Source organism: Cicer arietinum, chromosome 2, assembly GCF_000331145.2.
Source record: "Cicer arietinum cultivar CDC Frontier isolate Library 1 chromosome 2, Cicar.CDCFrontier_v2.0, whole genome shotgun sequence".
Lineage (NCBI taxonomy): Eukaryota > Viridiplantae > Streptophyta > Magnoliopsida > Fabales > Fabaceae > Cicer > Cicer arietinum.
This window is the reverse complement of record NC_021161.2, coordinates 43,929,232-43,941,793: the sequence shown is the minus strand read 5'-3', so window position 1 is coordinate 43,941,793 and position 12,562 is coordinate 43,929,232. Positions and strand designations below refer to the sequence as shown.

Below are 12,562 nucleotides of genomic sequence, written 5' to 3'. Positions count from 1 at the left end.
TTAACAAAAATTTAAATAAACTATTTGTTTTTATTTAATGTATTATTGTATATTATAAAAATGTAATTGTTTTTAGTTGGTTTATGTATAAACATGTAATTTACTCTATAAATATTGATTAAATTATATCCGCAGTCCCTTAATTTAATTTTAGATAAAGTTTTAGTCTTTTATCTCTTTTTTTAGTTGGTCATTTATTTTAATTTTAAGTGATAATTTGATATATTATGTTTTAAAATGTCAACAATGTTGTTCTTTTTTTTTTTACAAAATTCAAAAAATCTTCAAAATTTTCAAACAAAATCCATAAAATTTATTATCATCTTCAATAAAATGGAAATTTAATCAAATTCATAACTTAAATCTTTAAAAAATTTCATATTTTCATTCTTTATTTGATGTTGTTGGAGATGAAAATATGAGTTTATTTGAATATTTGAGTTATGCATTTGATGAAATTTGTATTATATTGAAGATGATTATTAATTTTATAGGTTTTGTTTGAAAATTTTGATGATTTTTTTGAATTTTTATAAAAAAAAGGATAACATTGTTGACATTTTAAACCATAAAAATCAAATTGTCACTTAAAATTAAAATAAATGACTAAATCGAAAGAAAAAAAAATAAAGAACTTTAACCATAAATATTTGAAAATCATTAGTCTACCTACAAAAATCAATCCCCTAAGATCAAATAGTGACTGCAAGGTACCGGTGATCTTAATCATCTATATTTGTTTTTATAGGTTTTTCCATTAAATATATTATGTTGAGTTGTGTTTAGTATTAAATGTAGGTATTTCTTACGTTAGACATCTGAACTCGTATTCATTACATTATGAAAATTTAACTCATTTCACTAGACTTAATCCTCATTAATAGTCATCTATTTTAATTTGTAATTCATAATATTTTATTTATTTATTTAATGAAGTTTTAATTGATATAATTAGATTCTAATTTAAAGATCTTCAATGCAATGACTTCATTTAAGGTACACATTTTTTCGTAAGTAATGGTTATCATTATTTCTTAAAAAAGAAAATCATTGTAAGCTTAAAGTTTTTAAGAATTGTTTTGAAACTTGAAGGTTAGCCGTAAAGTTAGTTAAAAGCTTTCAACAAGTAATTCTTTTTACTTTAAACGATTATATTGAGATTTTTTTTTTCTTTTTATAGATTTCTTAACTACTCCAAAAATAATTAAATTAAGTGATGAGAAACATTTACTAACTAGTAACACCAAACTAAATAAAACATTAGTGTGTGTAAAGTAAAGATAACAACTATATCTAAAAATAGATTTTGATTTGATTGATGATACTTAAAATGACAATTCAATTAATATGTATAGACTAAATGTCAAAGCTTAAATTCTATTAGCCATCATGGCTATAAATCAACAAAAGGTTGTGTTTTAATTGCCTCAATCGACTATCCTTGCACAAACGTGTATGAGATTTATAAATTATCTTTGTTATTCTCACGTTGGTTGACCTGATCATTTATTGTTTTTGTGTTATTTTTATTACTTCTCTTTGTATCTTTGCTCTTAGAAAATAACCGCCACTTTTTATCCCCTTATCTCTCACTTGGTGTTTTTTTTCTTTAAGATTGAGAATTTGTTGTTATTGAGTCAAATTACCAGTTCACACAAATTTTGAACAATAATTAACTTAAAGAAATCAAATAATAGTTGAAGTGTACGAGAAAAACTCAACTTCTTAGCACTTGACTAATTTCCAATTACTTTTACGATCGCCTTATCTACTTATATTTACCTTTCTTTACTTTTAATGATTTCTCAAAAATAAAATATAAACAAAAATTATATATAAAAAATTAATGTATCTAGGTAAAAAATTAAAATTAAATATATAAAATTTCAACAAAAAATAATTGTTTATAGAAGTAGAATTATTTATCTTGCTCTCCAAGACACACACATGCACACGGACACATGCTATGAATGACTCAAGTTATCAAATGCGTGAGAAAGAAGGTAACCCAACTCATTCATGTGATACCTCTCATGCCAACAGAACCTTGCATCAACTTATTTTAACACACCAAATATATATACTATCTCTCCTTCAAAACATTGAATACACCAATTTCTTTTATTTTTTCACAAAAAACATATATTATAATATAATTAGGATATTCAAATTGTGTCTAGAAGAGGTCAAATATGGAGAGTCCAAAAAAGAATGATGTTAGCTACTTTCAAATGCCTCTTCACTATCCAAGATACACAGAGAAAGACTACCAAAACATGCCTGAATGGAAACTTGATCGTCTCCTTAAGGAATATGGGTTGCCTACAAATGGTGATTTGGCCTACAAAAGAGAGTTTGCTATGGGTGCTTTTCTTTGGCCTAAGTTCCCTCTTGTCTCTAAGTCTTGATGAGTATTACTTTACTAGTTATATAATGCAAATAAGATGTATGTTTGATGTCAATACTTATGCGAAACTATAACAATATATTAGTTTAGTGTAGTTTATATAAATGTAACTTAGTTACTTTGAACTATTGTATAATGTTACTTATGAGTATTTAGTATAAGTTTTATAAATACTTTATTTTCTTTCAACCCTAACTCATTGTATTGCACATTTTTTTAGGTATTGTTTGTTTTTTATCTATTGAGCCTTTATGGTATTGTTCTTGAAAGGCAGTCAAGTGATTAAAAAGTATGAATGTCAATAAATTATCATTAGTCTAGATTTTTAAGAAATGTGTGGGACATTTCGGTGTGTTACAAAGAATTTGGATTTATTATGTTTAGCCAAACTAGTTCTTGAATTGAAATGTTTGCCTACTACATGAGACCTATAGAAAGAAAAAAAAGTGATTGTATTATAAAGATTTGGGTGTTGAGTTTATGAAGTAATCGGGATTAAGTGAATAAAAATGAGATGACATCACATGTCACATAAACAACTTTTATCATTCTAGATGACATTCCATTTTCTTAATGCAATATTGATTCTTTATTTCTTTATAAGGAAATGGAGAAATTAGCTACCTAGAATTGAAAGAACTGTGTTATGTTGTTGAAGATCAATGACTCAATAAATGACTTCTACCAATACTCTATATCCTATGCTAGGATCCCCATCAAATCTATTAAATTGCTGGAAGCCTTGAAACAAGTCACATCCCTCTAAAGAATATTGAAGCTTTGAAATGGACATAAAAATTAAAGGTGATATTAATGTTGAGTCTATATGTTTTATTTCACAGTAGAATCGACTAAATCACAATACTTTTACAAAATTATAGCGACTCATTGTTATTTTGTCAATTTTACTGTGAAACCAAACATGCGTTGAAATAATTCAGTCTCATCCAAGTTATTTAAAGTCAATCACAACTCAACAATACACTTGAAAACTTAACTCCAACCAACAAATACTAATTTGATGATGAGCTCAAAAGACCAATTTCATACCAAAGTTAAAGACTACGGAGTATCGAATTACATAACATGTAAGCTTATAATTATTAAGAGTCCAATATCATTAAGGTAACTAGAGAAAGTTGTCAAACATAAAATACTACATGTGTGATTTAATATAACTTAATGATTAATGATGCTAATTAAATGTAACCAAATCGAGAAAAAAAAACTACTTTAAGAGGGAACAAAATTAAAGTTAAAAGACTAATGATGTATTTTTGTCAAAATCAAATTTGATAAAAGAAAAAAAGTAATACACTAACACCATTTTTGTACACTTGCATGACACTGGGTAATCACATGCAAAAATGTGTTTAATTTGATTAAGTAAATAGTTAGTTCAAATCACCGCAAAAACATAATTAATTCAACTATACGATTAATCACAACGTTTAACGTGATCTAAATCAATTATCTATTCAATCGAATTAACCATATTTTGTATGTAATTAATCAAGTGTGGCAGGTTTATGAAATTTGGTTTGAAAAAATTACTTTAAAAAACAAATACATCATGAATGTTATGTTTGATTTTTTAAAAGAAAATGAGAGGGGGAAAAGGTAATGAAAAACAAAGTTAGAAGAAATTAAGATAACAGAAAAATAAAATGAACATTTTTAGTTGTTTGGTTGGAGAGAAAGTTAAAGAAAAGAAAGATAAACATTTTCATTTTCTTTGTTTGATTGTGTAGAAAATTAGAGAGAAAAAATGATATAAAAATGACAAAAATAGTCCATTGTGTAGTTAGTATATGACAAAAATATAATAGGGTACATTTCTTTTCAAAATGGAGAGAAATAATCTTTGTGAGACTCAGCTACGTATTTTTCTATCTTCATTCACTTTTGGTGATACCAAACAATGGGATATTTTTTTAAAAAGAAAATGTGTTGTCATTTGAGTAAACCATCAAATAGGTCAATGACTTTGTGACCCGCTTCAACTTGGTTCTCTTTGTCCACTTCTGTTTTTTGACAACGTTAAATTTGTTGATGTACACGTTAATTGCCCATGTGGACAAATGTGCAACCGATCATTTGGTCAATAAATAGTGATATTTTTTTATAGAAAATTTGTCTTTTTTTTTTTTCTCTTTTAAAAAACAACGAGTAAATTATCAAATTGTCTCATGAAATTGTAGGGGTCAAGCGTATACCCTTTTAAAATAAATAAATACTACCTTAAAAATTGAAAAGCGTAGAACAATATAGTTCTCTTGTTAGTTTGATCCATTGTGAGGTTGATGTGGATATTAACTACTTACGTGGTGAGTTTAGCTATTAGCCAACTCATTGTCACGTAAGAGATAAGTTAATTTGTCAAATTTTGGAAAGATGAAGGGCTAATTTTCTCGATTTTGGAAAGACGAATGGACTAATTTGCCCAATTTTAAAAACAAAATTGAAGCTTAATTTTTTATAAAAAAATTGAAACTTTGTCATCATTACAACAGTAACATTTTCATCTATATAATCTATTATTGTTCTTATTACACGATTTCATACATTCTTCTTCTAAGAACCTTCATTTATATCATACATTTTTCTTTCTCTTTCATGGTGTTCAAATCATAAAAAAATGAAAGAATCAACAATCACTTATTCTTTTTTCTTCATTGGTGAAAGCTTGAACCCGAGGATTATCAAATGTCATTGTGAAATAAAAGTTGTTGTTAGAGTTACTGCAACTATAAAGAACTTTGGAAGACAACTTTTTCATACCCCTTGCTAAAGGAAACTTCTCCATTTTCATTTCCTCTTTTCCCTCATTCTCGTTTCTCAGTTTTTCTTAATTTGCTATATTGTTATCTCAAAGGTTGCTCATGATTTCTCTAATTTTCTTTCCCAAACTGAGGCACAAAGCTAAACGAAAATACCACTTTCATAATTTGGACCCATTCATCAAGATCAAATATTATCTCAAGAGGTAGGTGTCTATCCAAGGAAATGCATCAAGAGCCTAAAATAAGAATGAAAACTCTAGGACTATATTGCAATTTGTAATATAATTATAGAGACGAAATTGCTAGCAAGTGAGTCATTTCAAGAACTGATTTGTGTATATTGATTCTGATTTTTGCATGTTAAAATATATGAACTTAGATGATCAGTGTATACCCTGATGAGTTTATTGTAAGGTCACCATCCATCAGGAGAGATACACCATCATTCATGAATGCGCCACCACCCATTAGGAGACCTACACCACCACTCAAATACACCACATCCTCCCATTAGAGCACCACCACCCATGGCAAGATTAGCTCCTGAACCACTAGTTATTAGAGTGTTATTTCCTACACTTAGCTCAAGAAGAATGAAACAGTTGAAAAATGAAATATTTTGAATCATGTTTTTTGTTTTGTTGATGATTTTCTATTTTGGATGATATAATTGACATTTATTACTTATTAATCACTCTTTTAATAATCATTTAGATGATATACTTGACACTTATTTTGATGATGTTATGATATATCTTGGATGATGTAATTAATATTTATTACTTAGTAACTGACACTTATTTATAGTTAAATGAGCTTCATTGGTGCATTTTGGTATTTAATTTATTTTAAAAATTAATGTCTCATGAGGTAATTTGCTTGTGATTGTAATTCATTGGAGACTTATTTGCTTATAAGTTATAAATTGAATACTTTATATTTCCAGCAACAATGTTATATGAACACATTCAAACTAATGTCTCCCATATCAATGGTTCAAAATATAAACATTATTGCCAAAATATACTTTAATATTTTGACTTCATTTCCTAATGGCTCAACTTTGTCCATCTACATTGCCTTTCACACCTCTTCACATCCGTGATCCTTAGATAATGAGACTAGTTTGTCCATCATTTTTGTTTTCCAAACATGATCAGCTTCATTGGTCTTGGTTGGGGATTTTTTTTTACCAAATTGTCAACCTTGCCCAACAACTTTGTCTTTCACACATCTTGGTCTATTTCTCAAAAATATAAAACCTAGTTTCTTAGTCTCATCAACCCATATAAAGAAGTTGTATTTATATATATCTTTCAAAATTCTTTTTAGTTGGAACAACTTTAAAAATAACTTTTTTTCAGACATTTAAAAATCACTAGGTTTAAGCTTTCATCCATGGAGAAAGAAGAACTAGTGGTTTTTAATTTTTTTATTATCTACAATTTAAATACCATAAAAAATGAAGAAAAATGAATTATATAAAAAAAAGTTATTAGAAAAAGAAAACATAAAATCATAACAAAAAATAAAAACAAATTATATAGATAAAAATATTACCATTATAATAATAATAGCATTTCAGTTTATTTAAAAAAAATCAATTTCATTCTAGACTCGGACAAATTAACCTTTGTCTTTTTTAAATTTTTTAAAAAAAAATGGAGTGTCGCAATTAAAGAAAGAAAGCAAATACAGCTCCCGCGGCGCAGTTGACGTTAGTTATGAAATTCTGTTATTATCATCACTCTCAAAACCAAAACTCACTCACTCTCACAACCTTCTTCTTCATCTTCATTCAAGGATCCCACACTCACACCCTCCATTCCTCTATCTCCTTATCAAACCATGAAACCCTACAACAATGGCCATTCATTCGGAACCACCGTAATCATCAAAATCATCGCATTCTTCATCGTCGCCCTCACTTTCTTCTACATCGGTAAACACTCCTCTAACCACTACCAACAACTCATCTTCTTCTCATCAGTTACAACAACATCCAATCAAGTCTCCACTTCCCCCAATTTCAACAAAACTTTCAATATCTCCACTTCAATCAATCATAACCAAACACAAACCCTAGAAACCACAGAATCCCTTAAAATAAAGATATTAGGGATTCTGAATGAGGATGGAACGATGTCCGATGAGTTTGAGGTGGGAGAATTTGATCCGGAGACGGTGAATGAACCAGGGCTGGATCATTTAACTGTGCATGGTAATGATCATGAATTGAAATTTGAGGTGAAGAAGTTTGTGGTGTGTTCGAGTAGTATGAGTGAGTATATACCGTGTTTGGATAATTTAGAAGGTATTGGGAAAATGGAATCGATGGAGAGAGGGGAGAGGTTTGAGAGGCATTGTCCTGTTGAGGAGAAACGGGTTAGCTGCTTGGTTCCGCCGCCCCAAGGTTATCGTTCGCCAATTCCATGGCCTAGAAGCCGAGACGAGGTACATTTCTCTTTATGTGGTTGATGAAGAGGTGAACACGAGAACTTTCGGGAAGATCACTCTTTATAGTTATAGTTGGAAATAGATTCCATGCTGTAACTGCGTGACACAGTTACAACTCACATCCGTCTGATCTCGGTTACTGGTTGAGATTGTTTTAGTGGATGTGCATTTGTAATGTGTACCGATCTCAAATCAATAGCTGAGATCGATTGCTGTGTCTGTGTGATAATACAACTGCAGAGAATCTGAGTCCTGTTATAGTTCTAGTTATTTAATATAATTAGAGTTTGATGAGGATGCAGATTACTAGTAGTATAAACCATTTTTACAATGACATTCAATGAGAGAACACTCAAATTTTCTAAGTTGTAACGTATATTTTAAGATTTGGTTAATGTGGCAAAACAATAAATTTTTATTGAGTATCAGTTTACACTACAATTTTCTCAGGGTGTGGATTATAATTTTCTCAATTTTATATTCACTCAAATATCTTTTTCTGTGGGGCAGAGGACAGAGGTGGCTTTACATTGGTTTTTCAATGCAATGTTATGCTTTTTTCTCTCGTAGGTGTGGTACAGTAATGTTCCCCACACTCGTCTTGTGGAAGATAAAGGGGGTCAAAATTGGATTACCAGAGACAAGAATAAGTTTAAATTTCCAGGGGGTGGCACCCAATTTATACATGGAGCAGATCAATACTTGGATCATATTTCTAAGGTCACTCACTATGTACTTCCCTTTCACATTTCTTGACAGTGTATATGAATCTTCAACAATTCTGATGTTTATCATCCACATGCTGTAGATGGTTCCTGACATCATGTTTGGTCAGAATATAAGAGTTGCTCTTGATGTGGGTTGCGGTGTAGCTAGTTTTGGTGCATACTTATTGTCAAGAAATGTCATAACCATGTCCATTGCTCCAAAGGATGTTCATGAGAATCAGATCCAATTTGCTCTTGAGCGGGGTGTCCCAGCAATGGTGGCAGCATTTGCAACTAGACGTTTATTATATCCAAGTCAAGCCTTTGATTTGATACATTGTTCGCGCTGCAGAATTAATTGGACTCGAGATGGTATGGGTTTTCATGAATTTCAACTCTTAGCCCTCTCATTTTTTAGCTTCTACTTTTTATGGTATGAATGACGTCATAAATTATACATATGGACTTTTTAATTCTGGAAAATTAATACAGATCATAATAAAGAATCTTTCATAAAATCCACATTCTGGAAAATCAATCATTACCTGATATCATGACTGGCTTGTTAGTAGGGAAGAGAAATGGGAGTGAGCGGGGCTTACCTGGAAATCTTATTCTCAAACAACTGTCTGTGAAATAAAAGAAGAGAGCTATTTCAATGTCTCCTTCATGTCTTTGTTTCAGTTGCTTACTTTGAGTTTCATCTAACACCTTTTTTACCCATGATGAAGATGGTATTTTGCTGCTTGAAGTTAATAGGATGCTAAGGGCAGGAGGGTACTTTGTCTGGGCTGCCCAACCAGTTTATAAACATGAGCAAAATTTAGAAGAACAATGGGAAGGTATGTTTCAAATTGGTCTAGATCTGTATTCCTAAAATTGCAGCCTGCATCCATTGCGTGTAACATCGGTTTATTTTTTTTAATCTTCAGAGATGCTTAATCTTACTACTCGTCTTTGCTGGAACTTTTTGAAAAAAGATGGGTATGTTGCAATATGGCAGAAACCCTCCGACAATAGCTGCTATGTAAACCGTGAGGCAGAAACTAAACCTCCACTGTGTGACCCAAGTGATGACCCAGAAAATATCTGGTATAATGTTCTTGCATTCGTGATAATTTGTGCCACAAATAATATGTAAAATTTACTATGATGGTCTAATGTGATAGATCTTTCCACAATGGAATCAACGAGTAAATAATAGGTGTGTTTTAGTAATACATAGGTTGAAACAACCGGGAAATGTAGAATTAATTAGTTCCTTCTTTGATATTAAATGCTAAACCACTATTTTTTTCATCAAAAAAAAAAAAAACCAAGTGAAGCTCCATTTTTTTCATCTAGATAACTTCATTGAAGCTATAAATTTTTGTGATAAACTATGAATATGAATAAAATTATGCTCTACATAGAAGCCCATGATCAAGGATTAAGAAAGGCCTTTGTATTGTCCACAATTCATATTTCTGAAGCTATGATTTTTAAAACCCAACCAATGATTATAAAAATGGCCATGCAGTGTCTACAAGGCCAAGATCAACAATTTGCAGAAGCCTTTATATAATCAATTTCTATTTTGTTATCAATGTTTATTTTTTATTTTTTAACATACAATTATTTATTGTCAAGCTTTTCTAGGTTTACTGAAGTGCGCACAAAAATTGTGGGCAAGTTAATTTCTTCTTTGTCTAAGTAAAAAAAAGAAACAAAATAAGCTGAAGAGAAAAATAAACCGGAAACTAAATGATGGATATTTAAGACTTCAGAAGCAGAATATGTGATCGAACCTGTTTATACACATTTGTATAGGGTATCTACTTTCTACCTCCAATCTCATAGAATTTATATCTAGAAACTCCCTTAATCCTATGCCAGTCACGGGAAAATCTGGATAAGTTTACACTTTGAGTTAAACTTGATAATATATTTTCATGCTTGTGTTTTATTACATTTTACAGGCCTTTAATTGGGTATTTAATTATTTGCTTTGTCAATTTAGGTACGTTAATCTAAAGGCATGCATCTCTCCATTGCCTGAGAATGGCTATGGAGCAAATCTTACCAAATGGCCTGCACGATTGCAAACTTCACCTGATAGGCTCCAAAGCATAAAACTTGATGCTTCCATATCCAGAAAAGAGCTTTTTAAGGCCGAATCAAAATATTGGAATGAGATAATAACAAATTATGTAGGTGCTTTACATTGGAAGACGATGAGATTAAGAAATGTTATGGACATGAGATCTGGTTTTGGAGGGTATTGTTTTATCCTATTTCCTTTCTTGTGTAAAATATGACTTTAGGATTTTCTTATTATCTTCAATAATTTTGAGTATTTTGCAGATTTGCGGCTGCATTGATTGATCAAAATCTCAACAGCTGGGTTATGAATGTTGTTCCTATTAGTGGTCCAAACACCTTGCCTGTGATATATGACCGTGGTCTGATTGGAGTTATGCATGACTGGTACTTTGTTGATCATATTCAAAATTATATTAAAGACATACTAAATAACTTGTAGCAATATTTTGTGAACTTTTCAGCATTAGTAATATTTCACTATTTATGATTTCTAATTCAGGTGTGAACCATTTGACACTTATCCAAGAACTTATGATCTTTTGCATGCTGCAAACCTGCTTTCTTTTGAGAAGAAAAGGTACTCTTCGTGTTGATAGAATTAAAAACTGAGTATTGTAATGAAAATATGTCAGGTTGTCCTTAAATGTGGATTGACAAAATAAAAGTTTTGGTATTCTCTCCATTAGAAGCATGATTATATACTCCTTAATGATCTACTGAAATAAGCATATAGTATAATATCATTAAATTCTAACACTCATTCCATAGGAATCTCAATTTTTGTCCATCTTAAAAAAAATTATATTTGGTAATATTGAATTGTTCATTACTCATTGTCCACTGATGCATATATTATGAATAAAATGCTTTTTAAAAATAAGAAACGTGTATAGGTTTACTGTATTTTTATTTGTGTATGTTAAGAGTACTTATGCAGTGATTTCTTACTATGAGTTTCATTTCTCTCATATCAGATGCAATGTCTCATCAATCATGCTTGAGATGGATCGGATACTTAGACCTGGTGGGCATGTATACATCCGCGATTCTCTTTCTATCATGGATGAGCTTGTGGAAATTGCCAAGGCTATCGGCTGGCAAGCCACGCTGCGAGATACGCCGGAGGGTCCACATGCAAGTTATAGAGTTTTGGTTTGTGATAAGCACCTATGATGCGGTTGTTGCAATTGGGGCTGTAAAACTCGTTCTTGGTTTCTGAATTGATCCCTACAGCTGCAATGAGGAATTCAACACAAGTTTAAGACTTTGCAAGTGTAAATATCTCACTTGCTTCCTTAAAAGCGTGTAGAGACTCTGGAGGCAATGATTTTTTTTTATTCTTGACATCAGATCGCAAGAGCTGATTAGGTATAGTGTATCATTTGACTTGTTTGTAAAGTTCAATTTATTTGTATATTACAAAGTTTAAGGCCGGGTTTCTTTTATATTGTTCATTAATGTCTAGTTCAAAACATTTTAGTTTCGTGTTCTTAAATAGGTTTTATTTTATGTGAATTGTGATCTTAGTTGTACTTTGTATTTTTATCTATATTTTTTCCTTCTGGTGTTCTCTATGAATTTATGGATTTTCATTGGATTCCTATACAAATAATAGATCAACTTTTATTTATTTATTTATTTTTGTTCATATTTTGAACGGCTTAATATGATTTTTTGTAGTCTATTTATCGTTGAATATGAAATACTTGACGCATTTACTTTTGTAAATCTACTACTCTTTCAACCGTATGATTTTGTTTTTTATTTTAAATCCAATCTTTAATATCCAATTTTTAAACTTATCTTCATCAACTAGAAGTTTATACGAGATTCTGAATAAAATAGTTAAAGTATCATTCAAATGTTCAGTTGAAACAAACTTTGGCTTTTGACAGATTAACTGGTATATTTATTACATGAGTAAATACTTAATTTAGTATTTAAAATTTTATGATTATAAACATAATCCACATATAGTTAATGTTGCAAAGATGATTTCTACAATGATTATAAACATAATCCACATATTAATATACTTTATAATTGCATTTTAAAGTAACTACTCCATTAATCTTCTTTTTTTTTAATGAAAACTACTCCATTAATCTATTAACAAAACTTAAAAT

The 12,562-nt window shown here is 30.2% G+C and overlaps 1 protein-coding gene across 1 annotated transcript; it reads left to right on the top strand.

Moving 5' to 3' along the window:
* The first annotated feature begins 6,861 nt into the window (after positions 1-6,861).
* On the top strand, positions 6,862-12,070 carry LOC101503350 (probable methyltransferase PMT11). Its single transcript, XM_004490847.4, has 9 exons — positions 6,862-7,644; positions 8,218-8,367; positions 8,456-8,726; positions 9,086-9,196; positions 9,287-9,446; positions 10,354-10,611; positions 10,698-10,820; positions 10,936-11,013; positions 11,411-12,070. The coding sequence occupies exons 1-9, from the start codon at positions 7,039-7,041 to the stop codon at positions 11,607-11,609; spliced, it is 1,956 nt and encodes a 651-aa protein (XP_004490904.1). The 5' UTR covers positions 6,862-7,038; the 3' UTR covers positions 11,610-12,070.
* The last annotated feature ends 492 nt before the right edge of the window (positions 12,071-12,562 follow it).